Source organism: Arachis hypogaea, chromosome 14 (genome assembly GCF_003086295.3).
Source record: "Arachis hypogaea cultivar Tifrunner chromosome 14, arahy.Tifrunner.gnm2.J5K5, whole genome shotgun sequence".
Taxonomy (NCBI): Eukaryota; Viridiplantae; Streptophyta; class Magnoliopsida; order Fabales; family Fabaceae; genus Arachis; species Arachis hypogaea.
In genome coordinates this window covers 35,993,341-36,014,746 of record NC_092049.1, presented here as the reverse complement: position 1 = coordinate 36,014,746, position 21,406 = coordinate 35,993,341, and the positions used below count along the sequence as shown (strand labels likewise).

General features: G+C 31.6%; 1 protein-coding gene across 1 annotated transcript; it reads right to left on the bottom strand.

The window, feature by feature from the left end:
• Nucleotides 1–4,181: 4,181 nt before the first annotated feature.
• Nucleotides 4,182–21,184, bottom strand: LOC112741962 (cytochrome c6, chloroplastic). Its single transcript, XM_025791158.3, has 6 exons — nucleotides 20,778–21,184; nucleotides 20,494–20,629; nucleotides 4,779–4,876; nucleotides 4,648–4,679; nucleotides 4,507–4,570; nucleotides 4,182–4,420 (listed from the first exon to the last, which is right to left on the bottom strand). The coding sequence occupies exons 1-6, from the start codon at nucleotides 20,835–20,837 to the stop codon at nucleotides 4,289–4,291; spliced, it is 522 nt and encodes a 173-aa protein (XP_025646943.1). The 5' UTR covers nucleotides 20,838–21,184; the 3' UTR covers nucleotides 4,182–4,288.
• Between the last annotated feature and the right edge of the window lie 222 nt (nucleotides 21,185–21,406).

Here is a 21,406-nt window from a genome sequence, read left to right as displayed (position 1 = left end):
TAAATATATTATTAAAATTAATAACAGAAATTTAAAAGGATAAAATTTAACTTTTTTACCGTATTTTTATAGTATTTTTATTTTTTTAATTTATTAGTACTTTGTTATTTAATTAATAATTAAATAAATTATTTTTATGAAAAAATATTTTTTATATTATATTAAAGAAGAGATCAATATAATAGTTTAAAAAATAAATTAAAAAAAATATTTTAAATAAAAATATTTAATATTAAAATTTTAAATAGAAAAATAAATTATATAAATATTTAAGAGATAAATATAAAATACATACCTAAAATAAATAAAACAGACAAAATGGGAGTACTCTTAAGAAATAGAGAATTATTTTTGTCTGTTTTATTTGTTTTAAACATGTATTTCATATTTATCTCTTAAATATCTATCTATCCAATTTACTTTTGTATTAAAAATTTTAATATTATCTATTTTTTATTTAAAAATTATTTTTATATTATTTTTTAAACTGTTATATTGGTCTCTTCTTTTAAGATAATACAAAAAAATAATTTCTCATGAAAATAATTTGTTTAATCATTAATTAAATAATAAAGTATGAATAATTAAAAATTAAAGAATAAAAATACTATAAAAAATACTTGTAAGAAGTTAGATTTTATCATTTTAAACTTGTGTTATTAATTTTAACAATTTATTCTTTTTTTAAAATAATTTATGTATGATAAAAGATATGTTTACTTGTTTAGACTATAAATTTTACTATTATATTTGTATATTCCTGATTTTAAATTATACTGTTAACTACTCTAAATAGATTTATTTTATTATATTATATTTTACATATGAATATATGTTCTATCGTGTAATTAAATAAATATTTGTTTTAATAAAAAAATTTAATAACCAAACTAAACATTACTTTATGTTAGTAAAGAGTGATCCATGGCAGAAAGAGGGATCGAGTGAGAGAATAGGAAATAGCAATGACGTCGGCGTTGGCTCTATTGAATAGGACGCCAAAGTTACTGACGACGGGAATTCAACGACGTCGTTAAGAGACGAAGAAAAAGAGATTGTAAGATGGCAGTAGACGGCGACGACGTCGGCGCTTCTTGCCACCACGGCGACGGCGATGCTTGGAATGACCAAAGGTACGTTACGGAGAAAGAATGGAGGAATGAAAAGATGTTTCAATTAACGGGAGTGAGATTTTGATATTTTAAAAAATTATATCATTACCTATCTCAAATAATAAATTACAAAATAATCCAACTATAGTTAAGATAATGACCAACTAAAATGTGACACATGATGAACGATAAGTTACATGTTATTTTAGAGAGGGTTGAGTAGAATTCACCTCTATATATATATATATATATATATATATATATATATATATATATATATATATATATATATAGAATAAATAAATAAAGATTTGAATCTAAATTTTTGTATTTACACAAATAGTTAGTGCCACCAAATTAATAACTCAATTTCTTAATTACAAACAAATAATATTTGATATTATCATAATATATACAAAAACTAAATGTTGTGTTTAAATAAAAATATTTTTTTTGCGAGTCGGATTAAATGAGGTTAGATTTAGAAATTTAGTGTGCGAATCAAATTTGGGTTGAATACTTTAAATCCGCACATAACTTTAAGATGGAGTTTAATTATATTCTATCCTATCCTATCTATTTCTACCCCTATTTCTGTTTATCAGAGAAACAGCTTTGGCAAAAGGTGTGTAGTGGGGAATATATTCCCTTAAATGCCGAGAGCCACCATATATTTGTTTAAACAAAATAAACGAAAAAAAGGTTTATTTATTTCAATATTTTGACAAAATATTTGATTTTTGTATTTATTTAGATGTTGTTAAATTGATAGAAAAAGATACTATTTTAATAATTTTTTTTATTTTTTAGCATATTTGATAAATTTTTAATAATAAAAATAAAAGCATTAACAAAAATAAAAAATATATTTTTTGAGAAATTACAATTTACATATTTTTTTAAAAGATTTTTTCTCTTAAAAAATATATTTTTCGTATAATAGATAAACAAAAAATATTTTTATATTATTATACTTAAACATAATTGACAAATAATTTTTTTTATAAAATATCTAAACATAAAATTACTTTTATTTTTTATAAAATTTTTTAAAATAAAATAATTATAATTTTTTTTTTTTAAAATTCATCCAAACACATCCTTCATATTTAGGTCAATGATAAAATATTTCTTTAGGTTCCACCAATTTGGCATGAAGGGAACAGGGTTCACCCAAGATTAGAACAAGCATGTGGCTCGAGAATCATTGTTTAGAATATCGTCAGTTCAAATAAACTTTTCCTTTTAATTGTTTCTTAGTTAATAGTTAAAAAAGGACAGTGGAGTAGCCATAGCTATATAGCTACATGGTGCGTGAGCTAAATATACAATGTTGGGCATGGTTTAATTTAGTTCAAAGCATGATCTTACCTCGTTTTTAATGAGAATTGTACTTGTTAACCATTTTATTTCTCTTGCTTTTCCTTGTTGGCTTGTTGCTTCACTCCTCAAGCTAAAAAGTCAAGAGACATTGCCTCGGTGCGTGTACCACGAAGTGAATGAGACTTATAAATTGGTGAAATTCAGTTTTTTGTCTCTATGTATATTTTGACTTTTGGTTAGTTTTAGTTTAGAAATTAAAGATCCAGTTTAGGTCTCCATTATAAATCAGTTTAATAAATAGAAAAGTGTTAGATAGCTAATATTTTTTTATTAATATTAACTAATATTTTAAATCGATATTTTATTTTTATACTATTATAATTTAGTATTTATAATTTAAAATTTAGAATATAATTTTTAATATTTAGAATGAACCAAATATTAATTAAAAATAATATATTTTATTGATCATGTAATATTATTATAATAAAAATGCACTAAAAATGTAAATTAACTAGTTTCATCGTACCATATTTTTATACATTATTTAATGGATATTAAAGTGTATGTATGAATTCATCATATGGTATGAACTATGAAGAGAAAAATGATTTAGTCTATGAAGCACGGATATTTTAGTCGTGTTCGCGTTTCGAACATATTTCGGACACGATATTTTTTGACATTCGTTTGACACACGTGTTTGTTGTGTCCAGTCATATCTTAATAAAAAATAAATTTTTTTTGATATATTTGGACACATCTAAATATTATAACATGTCAGTATGTCCAATTTTATTCTAAACATGTATTATTAAAATAAATTTAATAATAATATATATTATTATTTATTAAAATAAAAAATATTTTAAATATTTTATATAATTAAAATAAGATATTAAAAATAATTAAAAATTAATTTATATTTAAATATTAATAAAATATTAAAATACCATTACGATTTATCTAAAAAATATTTTATATTTGATATGTATACGTAATTTTGTATCTTATAAAATTTTAAAATTCGTGTGAATTTAGCTATATTTATAGAGAATGGAAGTTGCATGTAAATGGATCCAAAGAATTCGATACTTATATAATTATTTTAAGGAACTGATATATTCCTCGTTTTTTTTGCGGACCTTAGGAACTGATATGATGTTTCTTTTAAGTAGATTGGACAATCCTAATTTTAGGTATCACAATACATTCATATTATACATTCACCCATACAATCCTTAAAGATTTATATTCAACACTTGGTACACTCACTAAGGTTTATTACAAAAAAGATAGAGAAATCTGTGTGTGTACAATAATGGGCAACTCTGTTTTTTCTTGGGTCATTAAATGGCACTTTTCGCTCTGCATAGTGATTCAACTTACCCAAGAAATAGGCCCATGGAAAGAAAAAGAAAAAGTTAATTAATAAAACCAGATCAGTGATACCAAAAAAAAAAAAAACAGATCATTTAAGAGAAATGTTTTTTATCTCAGATGATATTTGTCTCCCTTTCCGGTATAAAGGTCTTGGATTTGAGCCTCTGCTAAGCCCTAAGTCCTAACGTATATTGTATGCAACAAAAAGAGGGGAAAAACTCGAATTAATCAATATACTAAATATTATTTCACCTATTTGGCCGCGGCCTAACCTTTGCCTTATTATCTTATATCTTGATTTTTCTTGAATAAAATGAAATGTCTTGTCCAAAAAAAAAAAAAAAAAAAACCAAAACTCAAATATGAAAATCGAACAAAATCCAATATAGTAAGTAAAAGCCAAAATCTCCAATCCTCTCATGTATCTTGTAAGCATTGCATAGGGCAAAAATAACCCTAAATGTTAGTGATTATTTTTGGATAGTTGGCCAACCTTGATCTGCCTGCGACTTAACAAACTGAGCTAATACTTTGATATCTTGGTCTTCCAAACGAGCTCCAAATGTGCACTGCCCACGTGGCTTGCATTCTTTTCCAAACCCCTACACGATAATATAATATAATAGGTCGAATTTGGTGTACGATACAAAATGAGTCACTCAAATGTTACATACTCGAGATTACTTACCGGCATTCTTCCTTTGCCATAATATGTTACACGGTAGATTGCTTCTTCTGTATCAACTCCATTCCTGTGGTAGCATTAATATTTGGATTACTTCAAACATACTTAACAAAATTCTCAAAAGTGTTGTGTTGTGGCAGTTACCTCTGTAAATCCTTTGTAAATAGAGTTGCCCCCTGAAAGGGAAAAAGAAAATGAAAAGAAGAAAATTTAGCTAGGACATAGAAGATGTGATGTCATGCATAATTAATTATATGATAGAAGATTATGCTTACTGGTTGTATTACGTTACCACCTGCATCATGGCATCCAATACAAGATTGTTGAAACAATGTGGCTCCTCTCTGAATTTCTAAGGTTTGCGCACTTGAAACTGTACAACCAAAAGAATCTCAGAGAAGCTAGCTCCAATTATTGCAACAGTAAACTTTTCTCTTTTATTTATATTAATAATATCGTTAACACTACTTTAAAAAAAAAATAGACAAAACTTATCTTATTTAATATTTATTAATTATTTTATTATTAAATATTTTTGTAATACCATTAAAAGTAGTTATTAGATTAGTTGATTTTTTTTTCAACCAATACAGTTTGTAGTTATATCAGAATGCATCTAAAAATAGCATTTACATAACTATTAATAATTATACTAGCTGTAAAAAAAAATATCAACTAGTTTATTAATTACTCTTAATAAATACTTGGGTTAATTAATCTTTTTCTAAATTATATTTAGAGTATATACCCATTTTAGTTCTCAAAGAATTTTAGACTGGACACTTTAGTCCCTAACTAAAATTAATTACTCGATTAGTCTCTAATAATTAATTCCGTCAGTCACTTAGGTCCTTTACTCCGTTAACTCTAACGAAGGACAAAATAGTCCCTAACAACTCTAATAGGGGACAAAATATTCCCTGATCTCCTCTGTTCGGAAACGACACTGTTCTCTCCCAATTTCCATCATATCTCGCATAATACTAGTAATCTAACACTGTAACTTCAAACTACACAATTCACATTCTATAAATTTAATGTTCACAAGAAAAAAATCATCAACTTGTTCTCAACCAATTCATACTCAGGAAACTAATGTCTATGTCTCTCAACTAGTTATTGTCTTCGATGGATCCCATGAATCTAGACAGCAAGTCTGATTTGTTAAGACCCGTCGTTGTCGTTGCCATCTCCTTCTTCCTCTGTCCTATCATCTCCATGACCACATTGTCCACCACTCCGATCGCTTCCTTCAGCTTCTTCTCCGAACCAATGTTCAGTAATCGCTTCAGTTTTCATATGAGCGGCAACGACAACATTGCTCGTTGTACTGATAGTTTGGATGCGAGGTCAAAACTGTCTGCCAACTTGGACTCTGGAAAAGAAGGAATGAAGCACTCGGTGTCTATTTCAAATGAGAATTTGCATATGATGTCGAAGGAGAATCTTCTCATGATGTCCTAATGTCCAACAATCTATATTGCTTACCGGAGAGTGGAGAAAGACGTACCCTTGGAGTAGTTGTGGAACTTGGTCTTGAGGATGTCGTGGACGTGTCGGGGTTGGAGGTGATGTTATCGAAGACGTGGAAGTGGATGCTTTTGGTGGGTGAAGTGCAAAGATTTAGGAAGTGTGTGGTCCATGACATGTTGAAGTAGGTGCGATACGTGTGACAATTATACCATAGCTTAATCTTGGAGCTAAAGAGGAGAAAGAAAAAGATGAAAAAGAAGACTGTGAAGGTGAAGAAGGAGAGTATGAATGTTAGGGTTATGCGAGATATGATAAAAATTGGGGAAGAACAGTATTGTTTTCGAATAAAGGGGTCATGAATTATTTTGTCCCTTGTTAGAATTATTAGGGACCATTTTGTCCCCTGTCAGAGTTGTCAGGGACTATTTTGTCCTTTGTTAGAGTTAACAGAGTAAAGGACCTAAGTGACTGACGGAATTAATTGTTAGGGACCAATCAAGTAATTAATTTTAGTTGGGGACTAAAGTGTCCAGTTTAAAATTCTTTGAGGACCAAAATGAGTATATACTCTTATATTTATCTAATAATAATAATAATAAATGTGAAATCAGTAAAAATAATAAATATTTTATATTTTAGCTAAGAAGTTTTATGTTTAAGTTGACTTAAATAAACTTTTAGTCTAAAATTTAAAATGTCTCCATTTGTTTCCGGTTTAATGTGATAAGTGCTGACGTGGTGGGTTAAATGTTGACGGAATACGATTATATCTTATCATATTAATATTTCAATTTGTTATGTTAATATTTAACTGACAAAATAAATTATCAACATAAAATCTTGATTTGTTACAACATGAAAGGATAAGGATGAACGCTCATTTATGGGTGAATCTAATTCCCCATACTGAAAAGAGCAAATTCTCATATAGCACAGTTAATAATGTTTGAAAAGAAGAATTTGTTTGCCTATAAAAATATGAATGAAGCAATAAAATTGGACACACACAATTACAAATATTTTCCCCTCTCTCTCTCTTTACAGTAATAAAATCAAATGCAATTCTTTCTCTCTTTACTTTTAATACTTCTTTCTATCTTTACATATATATACATATTACAACATATAATATTAATGTATATATATAAATCATTATTGAGCTAATTATATTAATGCTAGAGTCTTCTATTTACATATTTTATATTTACATCTTCCTTATTTATTTAGTTGTTTTACAACACGTTATCAGCACGAGACTCTGATCAAATTTTAGGAAGACTCCAGGTAACAAATTTTTATTATATCGAAACTCTTTCATCTTGAATATAATGCTATTGATATATTTGGAAATAATTATTTATCATGAATATAGATGTTGAAATCCATCTTGATTCAATGGATCTTGAAGATACCATTGAGGTTGAAAATAATACATCCCAGAAGGATAAAGCCAAAGTCATGATTTTTCTTCGTCGTCATTTTGACGTAGGATTGAAAAATGAATATCCCACATTAAAAGATCCTGCAGATCTGTGGAAATTAAAGACCTTGAAGAAAGATACAATCATGTGATACTTCCTCAAACCTGATATGTTAGAGAAAACTTTCTCGACCTTCCATACCTCGAATGTGCTCCTGCAGTAGCAATCGAGAAAAAGAATTTAAAAATATTCTGAGTTAATTTCTTGCTTTCTTGTTGCTGAACGCAACAATGAGTTGCTCTTAAGAAATCATGAAGTGCGCCCAGTTGGTGCCGCCCCATTTCCTAAAGTAAATGCGGCAAATCATTACCCCAGAAGAGATAAATGACAAGGTTTTAGTAGCAAGAAAAATTATGGAAGGAAAAGGAATTATGTTCCCAAAGGATCTCACTAGAAGTGGGATAAAGAAAGAAACAATGGGCAAAGTAAATCAATTGAGGATAAATGCTTCCGTTGTGGTGGAAAGGGCCATTGGTCACGTACCTGTCGTACCCCAAGGCACCTAGTTGATCTTTATCAAGTATCCTTGAAAAAGGATGACAAAGGAAAGGAAACAAATTTTGTTTCAAATTATGAAAATTCCACCACTCATTATGATGTATCTAATTTCTTTGAGGATCCTGAAGGAATTATTGGCTATTTGATCAATGATGGAATAGTTTGATATATGTATGTATTTGTTAATTATTCATGTGAATAATTTTACTGTGCATGTACTTCTACTCATTTTATTATTATTATCATTTGTTTTTGAAGAAAAATGGCAAGGACATATTCTGAAGATATTTGCCTTGCGGATAGTGCGAGTTCACACACTATTCTTAAAAGTAATATATATTTTACCCATCTTGTGCCAAAAGATGAATATGTTAATACTATTATTGGCTCGGGCAATGTGATAGAAGGCTCCGAAAGAGCTATAATTTTGTTTCCTGGAGGAACAAAATTTATAATAAATAATGCACTATTATCTACCAAGTCCCTGAGGAACTTGTTGAGTTTCAAAGATATTCGCCGAAATGGATATCATATTGAAACAATGAATGAGGGAAATCATGAGTATTTATGTATCACAACTCATGATTCAAATAAGAAGGTTATATTAGAAAAGTTACCCTCACTTTCATCTGGATTGTATTATACCAAGATTAGTGCAATTGAATCACATGCCATTGTAAACCAGAAGTTTACTAGCCTAAATAAATTCATATCTTGGCATGATAGATTGGGTCATCCGGGAACAACTATGATGAGGAGAATTATTGAAAACTCTCATAGAGATTCACTAAAGAACCAAAAGATTCTTAAATCTAGTGAATTTTGTTGTGCTGCATGTTATCAAGGGAAGTTAATTTTAAGGCCATCACCAGTAAAAATTGGATTTGAGTCCTCTGAATTCCTAAAAAGGATTCAAGGTGATATATGTGGACCTATTCATCCACCATGTGGATCTTTTAGATATTTTATGGTTCTAATAGATGCATCTTCGAGATGGTCACATGTGTGCTTATTATCTTCTCGCAACCTGGCGTTTGCGAGATTACTGGCTCAAATTATTCGATTAAAAGCACAATTTTCAAAAAATCCAATTAAAGCAATTCGTCTTGATAATGCTGGTGAATTTACTTCCCAAGCTTTTGATGCTTATTGTATGGCTAATGGAATAAGTGTTGAACATCCAGTAGCTTATGTTCACACACAAAATGGGTTAGCAGAATTGCTTATTAAGCGCCTCCAATTAATTGCTAGACCCTTGCTTATGAGAACAAATCTCCCAACCTCGGTTTGGGGCATGCTATTTTACATGCCGCAGCACTTATTCATTTGAGGCCAACGAGTTACCATCAGTTCTCTCCTATGCAATTAGCTTTTGGCCAGCAGCCAAATGTCTCCCATTTAAGAATATTTGGGTGTGCAATATATGTTCCCATTGCACCATCTAATCGCACCAAAATGGGACCCCAAAGGAAATTAGGGATATATGTTGGATATGATTCTCCCTCTATAGTGAGGTATCTTGAGATACAAACGGGAGATGTATTTAAAGCCCGGTTTGTAGATTGTCATTTTGATGAATCAAAATTTCCAACATTAGGGGGAGAGAATAAGCTTCCTGAAAAGGAACTTAATTGGAATGCATCATCATTGATGCATTTAGATCCTCGATCACGGCAATGCGAACTAGAAGTTCAAAAGATTATACATTTGCAGAGAATAGCAAATGAATTGCCTGATGCATTTTTCGATATAAAGAGGATAATCAGATCTTATATACCAGCAGAAAATGCCCCAATTCGAATTAATGTCCCAGTATGACAAGTAGCCACTGAAGCAAATTCACGCCAGAAGCGTGGCAGGACGGAAAATGCCCCAATTCGAATTGATGTCCCAATAGGACAAATAGCCACTGAAGCAAATACACGCCAGAAGCGTGGCAGGCCTGTCGGTTCCAAAGATAAAAATCCTCGAAAGAGAAAAGAGGTAAATACGATTCCTGTTGAAAAAGACATAATAGAGACACCTGTAGTTGTCCAAAATTCTGATATAACGCCAGAAGACGTTCAGGTACCTGAAAATTGTGAAAATGACGAGATCTCGATAAATTATGTCTTTACAGGAGAGAAATGGGACCGAAATAAGACAATTATCAATGAAATATTTGCATATAATGTGGCATTAAATATCATGCATGAAAGTAAGGATCTTGAGCCAAGATCAGTCGAAGAATGTCGACAAAGGAATGATTGGCCAAAATGGAAAGAAGCCATGAAGGCTGAATTAGACTCACTTGTAAAACGTGAAGTCTTTGGACCTGTAGTCCGTACACCAGAAGATGTAAAACCTGTTGGATACCGGTGGGTATTTGTGAGAAAACGAAATGAGAAAAATGAAGTTGTGCGCTACAAAGCCCGTCTTATGGCACAAGGTTTTTCACAAAGGCCCGGTATAGATTATGAAGAAACGTATTCCCCTGTAGTGGATGCGATAACATTGCGTTATTTGGTCAGTTTATCTGCATATCATAAACTGCATATGCATTTAATGGATGTGGTAACAGCCTATTTATACGGCTCATTAGATCGGGATATCTATATGAAAGTCCCTGAAGGACTAAAGATATCTAAACCATCCAATGAATATTCGCAAGGGTTATACTCAGTCAAATTGCAAAGATCTTTATATGGTCTAAAGCAATCTGGACGAATGTGGTATAATCGTCTTACTGAGTATCTGGCCAAAAACGGATTCAAGAATGATGATATCTGCCCATGTGTTTTCATAAAGAAAACTACATCTGGGTTCATTATAATTGCTGTGTACGTTGATGATTTAAATATCATTAGGACTCCTGAAGAGATTCCAACAATTATAAAACTCTAAAAGAAGAGTTTGAGATGAAAGATCTTGGAAGAACTAAATTTTGTCTCGACCTGCAGATCGAGCATATAAAAAATGGGATCTTTATTCATCAAACAACATACACAGAAAAGATCTTGAAGAGATTTTATATGGATAAGTCACATCCATTAAGTACCCCAATGATTGTAAGATCTTTGGATGCGAAAAAGGATTAATTCTGTCCTAAAGAAGAGAATGAAGATATCCTTGGTCCTGAAGTACCATATCTTAGTGCCATTGGAGCACTAATGTATCTTGCTAATAATACACGACCCGATATATCATTTGCTGTGAATTTACTAGCAAGATATAGTTCCTCTCCAACCAGAAGACATTGGAGTGGAATCAAACAAATTTTTCAATATCTTCATGGAACAGTTGATATGGGATTGTTTTATCCCTATGGATCCAAGTCACAAATAATTGGCTATGTGGATGCTGGATACTTGTCTGATCCACACAAAGGGAGATCTCAAATAGGATATCTGTTCACATATGGTGGTACAGCTATATCATGGAGGTCCACGAAACAGACGATAGTAGTAACCTCCTCGAATCATGCTGAAATACTAGCGATTCATGAAGCTAGTCGCGAGTGTTTTTGGCTGAGGAGTCTGATTCAATATATTCTGTCATCATATGGACTGATTGATCATAAGATAGCTCCAACTGTCCTGTTTGAAGATAATACAGCATGCATTGCTCAACTTAAGGGTGGATACATCAAAGGTGATAGAACAAAGTATATCTCTCCCAAATTCTTCTTACCTCATGATCTTCAAAATCAGGGGACAATTGATGTGCAACAGATCCGCTCAAGTGACAATCTGGCAGATTTATTTACAAAGTCACTTCCAAAATCCTCATTTGAAAGATTGGTACATGAGATTGGGATGTGCTGATTTCGAGACATTGAATGATGTCGGCAAGAGGGGGAGACTGTACTCTTTTTCCCTTGGTCAGTTTTTTTTCCATTGGGTTTTCCTTGACAAGGTTTTTAATGAGACAGTCCCATCACAAAGGATATTGTACTCTTTTTCCTTCACTAAAGTTTTTTCCCACTGAGTTTTTCTTTAGTAAGGTTTTAATGAGGCATATTCCTAAATGAGCATCCAAGGGGGAGTGTTACAACATGGAAGGATAAGGATGAATGCTCATTTATGGGTGAATCTAATTCCCCATGCTGGAAGGAGCAAATTCTCATATAGCACAGTTAATAATGTTTGAAAAGAAGAATTTGTTTGCCTATAAAAGCATGAACGAGGCAATAGAATTGGACACACACAATTACAAATATTTCCCTCTCTCTCTCTACAGTAATAAAATCAAATGCAACTCTCTCTCTTTACTTTTAATACTTCTTTCTATCTTTACATATATATACATATTACAACATATAATATTAATGTATATATATAAATCATTATTGAGCTAATTATATTAATGCTAGAGTCTTCTATTTACATATTTTATATTTACATCTTCGTTATTTATTTAGTTGTTTTACAATATGATTTAAGTAACTTTTTTATTTAGAGTCTAATAAGTTTTCATTTGTCTCTGGTTTGATGTGTTAAGTGTTGGCTTGATAGATTAAATACTGATATAACACGTTTTGTTAAGTCAATATTTTAATTTATTATGTCAGTATATTTAACAGAATAAATTAACAATGTAAAATCAAACGCAAACATTTTGAAGTTTATTAAACTAAAACCAAAAGATAAATTTTACAGGATTAACACAAAAAGCTGTATATATTTTATATAAAACCAAAAAATTTAGGTAAATTCTATTCAATTCTCTCTCAAATAAAGGATAAGTTATCTCTTATGACATGTCTAATAACTATTGAATGAAATAAATTATATTATTATGGTTAACATTAATTCTTAATTTAACTTGAGTTTTGTGATAAATCGGTTCGAGCTATAAGCAATAAGGGATGAACGCTGAACATTCAAGACCAAGAGAAGAGAGCTTTTGAACTCTGAATTCTTGATGTGAATTGCAGAAACTAAAAACTTGATTAGTGAATCTCAAATTGTTGATGTTACAAGTTTAGCTATATATAGTGTGAATGCCACTAACTAACTATCCTACTGCTAACATAAAAATAACTGTTTAATTAACTCTATATATGTCAGCAAGTTAGTTATATAGAAGAGTGTGAAATGTGAGTAGAAGAGGGTGAAATCTGAAGGCATGAAGTTGGTTCACACTCCCCTCCTCTCAAGGTTGGGCTTATGAAGGTCATATAAGCCATGCTTGAAATGACAAGAAGAGAAGGGTGTAGGGGAGAGGACTTTAGTGAAGATATCGGCAGTTTGGTATGTGGAGATGGGAAGGAGCTTGATAACTTGTGCTTGAGCTTTATTGCGTACTATATGGTAGTCAGCTTCTATATGTTTGGTACGTTCGTGGAACACCGAATTGGCCGCAATGTGCAATGCGAATTTACTATCACAATAGATAGCTGTTGGTCTGAGGATTGAAATTTGGAGATTTTGAAGGATGAAGATGATCCATTGAGCTTCACATGTTGAGGCAGCCAAGGCTCTATACTCGACTTCAGCGGAAAAGCGAGCAATGGTAACCCATTTCTTACTCTTCCAAGTGATTAGCGTAGTACCCAAGAAAAAACAATAGCCGGATCTTGTGTCAGGGCAGGTGGCCCAGTCACTATCTGAGAAGCCGGTGAGTTGTAAATTTGATTCGGTCTTGAATAAAAGACCCTGGGCAGGAGATGATTTCAGATATTTCAGAACTGTTAGAGCGGCTTGAAAGTGTTTACTAGTGGGGTACTCAAGAAACTGACTTAGCTTTCCAATGGCAAAGCTAATTCGGGTTTTGTATTGGTTAGGTATAAGAGTCTTCCTAGCAGTCTTCTGTATTTACTAGCATTTGGCATTGGGTCTCCAGATTCTTTAGAGAGATGAGAAGTGTAATCCATGTTTTTGCCATATTCTTCCAACAGGTCTAGACAATATTTTCTTTGATACATTGCTATTCCTCTCTTGCTTCAAGCAAATTCAAAGCCGAAAAAGAACTTTAATTTTCCAATGTCTTTAATTTTGAAGAGGTTATGAAGATGTTGCTTCAAAGCTATGATTTCTCTGATGCAGTTTTCAACAAGTACCACGTCATTGACATAGATTATCATAGCTGTGAATCCAAAACCAGCAACCTTTGTGAACAAACTAATAATGTTTTGTAGGGTGTGAATGGGACGGATGAAACCGGGTTTGATGTGACCCAGACCCGACCTGGAATATATACCGGGCCAATTTATTAGACCCGAACCTGGCCCTAGACCCGATGAAACCTATACACTTTCGGGCCACGATTATACCGGGTAAAAACTGGGCCGTTAACATTACATTACCTTGATACCTTCTTATAAGGTAGCATGTGAAAATATCCAAATTTTCAAGACTCCAACCATTATTTGATATGGTAAATTCACTTAAAAAAATATAACAAGAACCAACTCTTCTCTGAAATTAAAGCATAACCATAATCAATACTAATATTGTCTAATAACACCAAATATTTAAATCAATACAAATACCATAATATTATGCATTAGTCTAAAATCTTATACATTTTAAACATAAAACATTAACTTATAGTCTTATAATAACTAATAACACAAAATATTAAGGTTTACAATACTTAAATTCCACATAAGAATAGCCATCATCCATCACTAATAACACAAAATATTAATTGTGTATGATGACCGGGCCATCGGGCCGAGTTCGGGTGATCTGAGTTATGGCCCGGACCCGACCCGAAATAATGACCGGGTCTATTTTTGAGACCCTTACCCGGTCCTAGACCTGGTAAAATCACACTAAATTAGTCCCTAAAGTGTTCGGGATCGGACCGGGTCTTTGGGCCGGGTCGGGCCATGCACACCCCTAATGTTTTGACTGAGTGTAGCCAAAGTTGACCAAAGTGTAAGCTAATTTTGAGTTCCATTGTCTGCTGGCTTGCTTTAAGCCATAGAGTGACTTCTCTAATTTGCATACCAGCTTCGGATCAGACACGTTCAAGATAGGGGTTGGTTTCATGTAGACTTCCTCTTTAAGGTCTCCATGTAAAAATGTTTTGTTCACATCCAACTGGTGGACGAACCAGTCTTTGGCGGCTGCAATGGCTAGAAGAATCCTCAATGTTTTCATTTTTACTACGGGACTAAAGGTGTCAAAATAGTCTTGTCCTGAAACTTGGGTAAATCCTCATGCAGCCGATTACATGCTTGCCAGCTGGTAAAGTAGTGAGTGACCAGGTTCGGTTTTCATCAAGGGCAGCAAATTCTGATTTGATAACTTCTTGTCAACAGGGATACATCACATCCTCTTCATAAGTTTTGGGGCCTGTGTTGGTGATCAAGGCAATGGAGAATTTTTTTTTTCTTTTTCGATAGACTATAATAGGATAGAACATGAGAAAGAGGGTACCTACATGAAGTTGGTGATGTAGTTGAGCTAGTAGTTAGAAACAATGATAATCCTTTAGGTAAGAGGGGTATTTTCTTTCTCTAAGAGGTCTTTCAACAATTGGGCCATCATTTTGAGGAATGTGAGGTACAACAGCATCTTGTTGATTGTATGGTATGTTTGATACACTAATTTGTAGTGAATTGGCCATTTGGCCTTGTGGTGTTGTGATAATGAGATGCAGATTGTGTTGATGGTGCATTGAAAGGAATGGTGTTAGTCGAATTATTTGTGTTTTGTGTGTATGTGGTATCAAAAAGGAAAGGGTCTGAGAATTATGCAGGTGATGCATGACACTTTTGGAAGAATTCTAAATTCTGTGTGTTGCACAAAGGTAGAGTATTCTCATAGAAAACTACATCTCTTGAAAAAAGAATTTCTTTAGAAGATAGATCATATAAAATGTACCCTTTTATTCCTTGTTTATAGCCTAAGAAAATGCATTTTCTAGCTCTCGGATCAAGCTTCTTTCTATTAGCATGAATGGTTGCAGCATATGCTAAACATCCAAAAATCTTGAAATTGTGTATGTCAGGTAGTTTGTTGTGAAGAATTTCATAAGGGGACTTATTTTTCAAAACATTGCTGGAAAGTCTATTGATGATATATATGGCATGAGCAGCTACATAATGCCATAGTTTCTTTAGTAAGTTTGCTTGAAACATAATTGCTCTAGTCACTGCTAAAATGTGTTGGTGTTTCCTCTCAACTATGCCATTTTGTGGAGGGATTTCAACACATGTATTTTGGTGTATAATACATTTTATTGCATAAAATTCAGTTAGCTTGAACTCAGCTACATTGTCCGATCTAACTTGTTTAATAGTTTTCTTAAACTGAGTTTGAACTAATTGAACAAAATCTTTTAGCAGTGTGGCAGCTTTAGATTTATGTTTCATGAAAAATAGCCAACAAAATCTGCTTTTGTCTTCCACTATTGTAAAAAAATATTTTTGTCCAGCAGTAGAGTTAATATTAATTGACCCCCCAAATGTCTATGTGTATTAGATCAAATATTTCTTCTGATATAGACATGCTTATTGGAAATGGAAAACGCTTTTGCTTAGCATAATGACAAGACTCACAAGAAATGGTACAAGATTAGATTTATTAATGAAATTGTAGCTTTATTACAATACAAGAATTCTGTCATTTGGTAAGTTCCTTAGTTTAAGATGCCACAAGTTTGATGCACTTCTATTCTTATTGTCATGCATCTTATTGCTATTGCTAAGATGTTGTGTTTGTGGTATGAATGATGTTGCTGCAATTGCTGGTTTTAGTTGAAAGTTCCTTACAGGTTTTAGGTCTTCAAATGCATGAAGTCCCCTCCTTTGCTCAGCTACACCAATCATCTTCAATGAAAGGTAGTCCTGGATCTTGCAATATTTTTCATCAGAAAAAAATTCACATTTGAGCAAGTTAGTCATTTTGGAAATTGATATAAGAATGAACTTGAAACTTGGAATGTACAAGACCTTTGTGAGGAAAAAGGTTTTAGAGAAAATTATAGTCCCAGCTGTTGAAGTTATAGTGTTGGTTCCATTTGGCATTCTAACAAGTATGGGTTCTATTTTATGTAATGGGTGAAAAAGCTCTAAACAGTATGCTACATGATCGGTTGCTCATGAGTCAATGACCCAAGAGCTGGGTTTAAAAATTGAAATGGAAGGCAATACCTTGATGAGGGCAATGTGACAAGTTGGTTTATGGCATTTTGAGGCTTGTGTGTATCTAGAGATGGCTGCTTCAAGAGAGCTAGCAAAGCATGCTTCTGTTCCCTTGTGAATTCCAGTTCTACACTACTTTCCTCTACTAGCTGGTCATCACTGATTTTTGCAAAATTCTCATCATCAGTGATAGCATTATTGATTGCACTGCTTTCTTGTTTGAGATGAGGAGGTAAACCATGCTTTTTATTACATGTGTCGATTAGATGGCCAGTTTTGCCACAGTAGGTACAAACTTTTGTTCGTTCTCTTCCTCTACCAGCAGTTCTTCCTCCCTTGCCTCGGCCCTTTCCTCCTTGTGTTGAGGGTTGATATGGAGCAGCGCTACTTATCAGGATCTTATTGTCAATGAGTGGTTCACTACACTGGAACTGTCTTTCTTGTTGAAAAAGCAGTGAAAAGGCTTGTTCAATGCTTGGTAAAGGCTGCATCAGCATTATTTGCGACCTTACTGTCGCATATTGTTCGTTTAAGCCTCTAAGAAAACGAACTATGTAGGTCTCGTTTCTGTATCCTCTCATAATAGTTCCACAAGTGCAGTTCCTATTCTTGCAATATATGCAATCAGGTAGAGGCCTAAAGTTCTCTAGCTCTTCCCAAATTCTTTTTAGCCTTGTGAAGTAGTCGGTCATGTTTAGACTACCTTGCCAAAGAGTGAACATCTCTTCTTCCAATCCTGTTACCTTGAATACATCACTCTGAAAATGCCTGTGTTTCAAATCTTTCCATAGATCCGAAGTGACATTGTGCCACATCACGCTTTGTTCTATATCCGAGCTAAGTGAGAGAGTGATCCAGGAGATGATGAAATCGTTGCATCGTTCCCACACATCAAACAAAGGATCTGTTGATTCTGGTTTGCTGATGCTTCCATTCACGAACTTGAGCTTGTTCTTTGAGCTTAGTGTACGCAGCATGGCCCTCTCCCAACTATGATAGTTGTTTGAGCTTAAAACCATGAAAATTAGCGGTGAACCAGGACTTTCACAAGGATGTAGATAATAAGAACTCGTTGGATCTACGATCGAAGAGGCATGAGTTCTTGGAGATTGAGTCTGATTTATTTGATTGACCAGATTAGTTAGGGTGTGAAGATCGATTCCAGAAATTATTGCTTCGGGAATCGGATTTGTAGGATGATTAGCCATTGATCGAGACTTCTTCAAGGCAAAGAAATTGAAGGAGAAAAGAGTTCTTGATCAAGATTTCTCGAGTGCAAGAAATCGAACGGATGATCAAGTCAGATCAAGAAAAGCAAAATTCACTGTGATTGAAAAAGGAGAGAGAAATCGATTAGAGATCGATGAAAGATGGATTCACTAACTCTTCACCAACAGTTCAAGCTCTTCAACCTTGCTCCATGCTTACTGCACCATGTGATAAATCGGTTCGAGCTGTGAGCAACAAGGGATGGATGCTGAACATTCAAGAACAAGAGAAGAGAGCTTCTGAACTCTAAATTCTTGATGTGAATTGTAAAGACTGAAATTTTGATTAGTGAATCTCAAATTGTTGATGTTACAAGTTTAGCTATATATAGTGTGAATGCCACTAACTAACTATCCAACTGCTAACAGAAAAATAACGGTCTAATTAACTCTATATATGTCAGCAAGTTAGTTATGTAGAGGAGTGTGAACTGTGAAGTGTGAGTAGAAGAGAGTGAAATCTAAAGGCATGAAGCTGGTTCACAAGTTTTGACAATTAATTAAACTAATAATAATTTTTTTTGTAAATTATAAGAATTACAAAAAAATCTTATTTTATAATTTTTTTAACTACATATATATTAATTAGATCTAACAATACAAAAAAATAAAAAATTAAAAAGAACAAATAAAAAAAAATCAAAAAGCCAAATTACAAATTTAAAATAAAAAAGGTTGATAAAATTGTGTGATTTTATAAATATGAAGTTTAAATAGTTTTATTGTAATTAATTAATTTAGTTATCAAAATTTATATTAAATTAAAAATTAATATTAATCATTTTGATGATATAATTAATTTTATTTAATAACTATTAAATTTATTATAAAAAATAACTTACTCTTTATTCAAAAGATGATTGAATAATTTACCCAAAATTTATCTATCACATACATACAAACACACACTCACATCCATATATATGACATACGAGACTTTATATATATATATATAACAGAAGATAATAGGCAATTTAACTCAGTAAGTAATGTTTTCACTTACTATCTTAAAAAGTATATTTTTAAACCCACTCATCTTTAACTTTATTATTATCATCATCATCACACTTCTCTCTCAACCCCTCACTCCATCATATTGAATTTGTATTTTTTAAATTTTAAATTTTATTTTAAAAAATAAAATATAATTTTTTATTATTTTTAAATAAGACAAAAAAATAAAAAAATAAAAAATAAAAAATTACACTTTACTCTATCAAATAATCTAAAGTTTAAAAGATTCAAATTCTACTACACCATTCTCCATCCCTACTGGACTATCCTTTACCCTTCATTATTGACCTAACTGAACTACCTTCACCTCTTAACTTTTAATCTCACGTTTGACTTCATATTGATTACTAAAAAATGAATTTTAATGTTAAAATTTATTTAAAATACTAGAAATAAAAATAAAACAAATTAAGTATTAAAAATAAGTTTTAAATTTCTCCAAAATCTAATAAAAAAATATACTTGAATAATATTTAATTAACACTGCAGAATTAAAAGTGACAAAATGGGTAGTCCATCGCATTTCGTCAAGACCCACCCTAAAAAAAGGTTAATCCCACCTATTAAATAAAACAAATTCAAAATAATATTCCACTTAAAAATACTAATATAAAAATTTGATCATTATAAAAGTAAATACAAATAAAAGATAATTAAATTACCATATATTTTTTTCATTATCTTTTAATTTTTAATTTAAATAAAATTATTTAAAATAATATCTATCAATATAATCATATTTATTTTAAAAAATAATTCACATAATTTAAAAATATATATAAAAGTATAAAATAAAATTAATAAAATTAATAATAAAAAAATAAAAGAAAAAAATATATTTAAAAATTATATTATTATTAATTGTGTAATATTAATAATTTTTTATTAGAAAAATAAATAAATAACTTTTGATCTAGCAGGCCAATCTATTTTATCCCGTTAAAATCTGTGATTTTAGTTTAATTTGACAAATTTTAAATTCTAACCTGCCTTACTTATTTTAGCACATTCAGCAGATCGGCCCGTTTTGCTAACCTATGCGGCTATGTAAGACCGTATAACATACATGACTGATGAATTACATTGCTAGACCTGGGCAGCAATTTAGAGAAATATAGCAGGGGCATTACAGTAATTCCAGGCATAAGAAGAGCGGCAGTGGGATTGATTGACACGTCACCTTGGGGAGATGAGATAGGAGATAAGGCAAGGAGAGCAGCCACAATTGGAGGAGCCAATCTCTTAAGCTTGTAGAACTTCACTTCTCCATTCTTGACCTTTCTAGGAATGAAATTCTCTTCTTTCTTCACATTATCCTTTAATCAATATCATCATACATGTCATTAACCCTTCTTACATATTCTAGTCTCTTCTAGTTGGTTATAAGATTATGATTCATAAACACACATGATGATAAGAGACAGGCGGAGAGAATAACAGGAGTATAATTAATTAGTTAATTACCTTAGTGGAGAGGATTCTAGTGTAATCAATGCAACCTGATATCATGCCAGTAAGCTCCATGTTGCTGCTTCTTTTGTTCTAAAGTGAATGTGAAAGCGGAAAATATAAGTATATATGCATATAGCTAAAACTCAAGGGAGAAGTGAAATACTGAAATGTATGTTGTACACTACAATAATGATGAGGCATCAATGCATACATCTAAATTACTAGATATAAAATAAAATAAATTTTTGTCTGTGGTGGCTAAAAATTTGGAATGGTTATATGATCAAAAGAGTGGGAAAATTAATTGATTTCTTTTCTGTAAATAGGAAACGATTTCAAAACTTGAAAAATTATGTTTCAAGGTTTTATAAATAAAAAGAAAAAACAAAAATAAAAAAGTGTTGGATTTGACATGAATGGAAAATCCCTCTAAAATTATATTTTCATATATGTGTAAAAAAAATTAGATAAATAACAAAAATAATTATTTTTCATGCCAATCTAAAGTTATTGATAATCTAAATGGATACTTGTTTATACTGTCAATTAAAATCCATCAAATTGAAAAAAAAAAAGTTAATTGTCCACCAAAAATTTTAAATATTAATATTAATTTCCAAACATAATTCATGTTTTTTAAT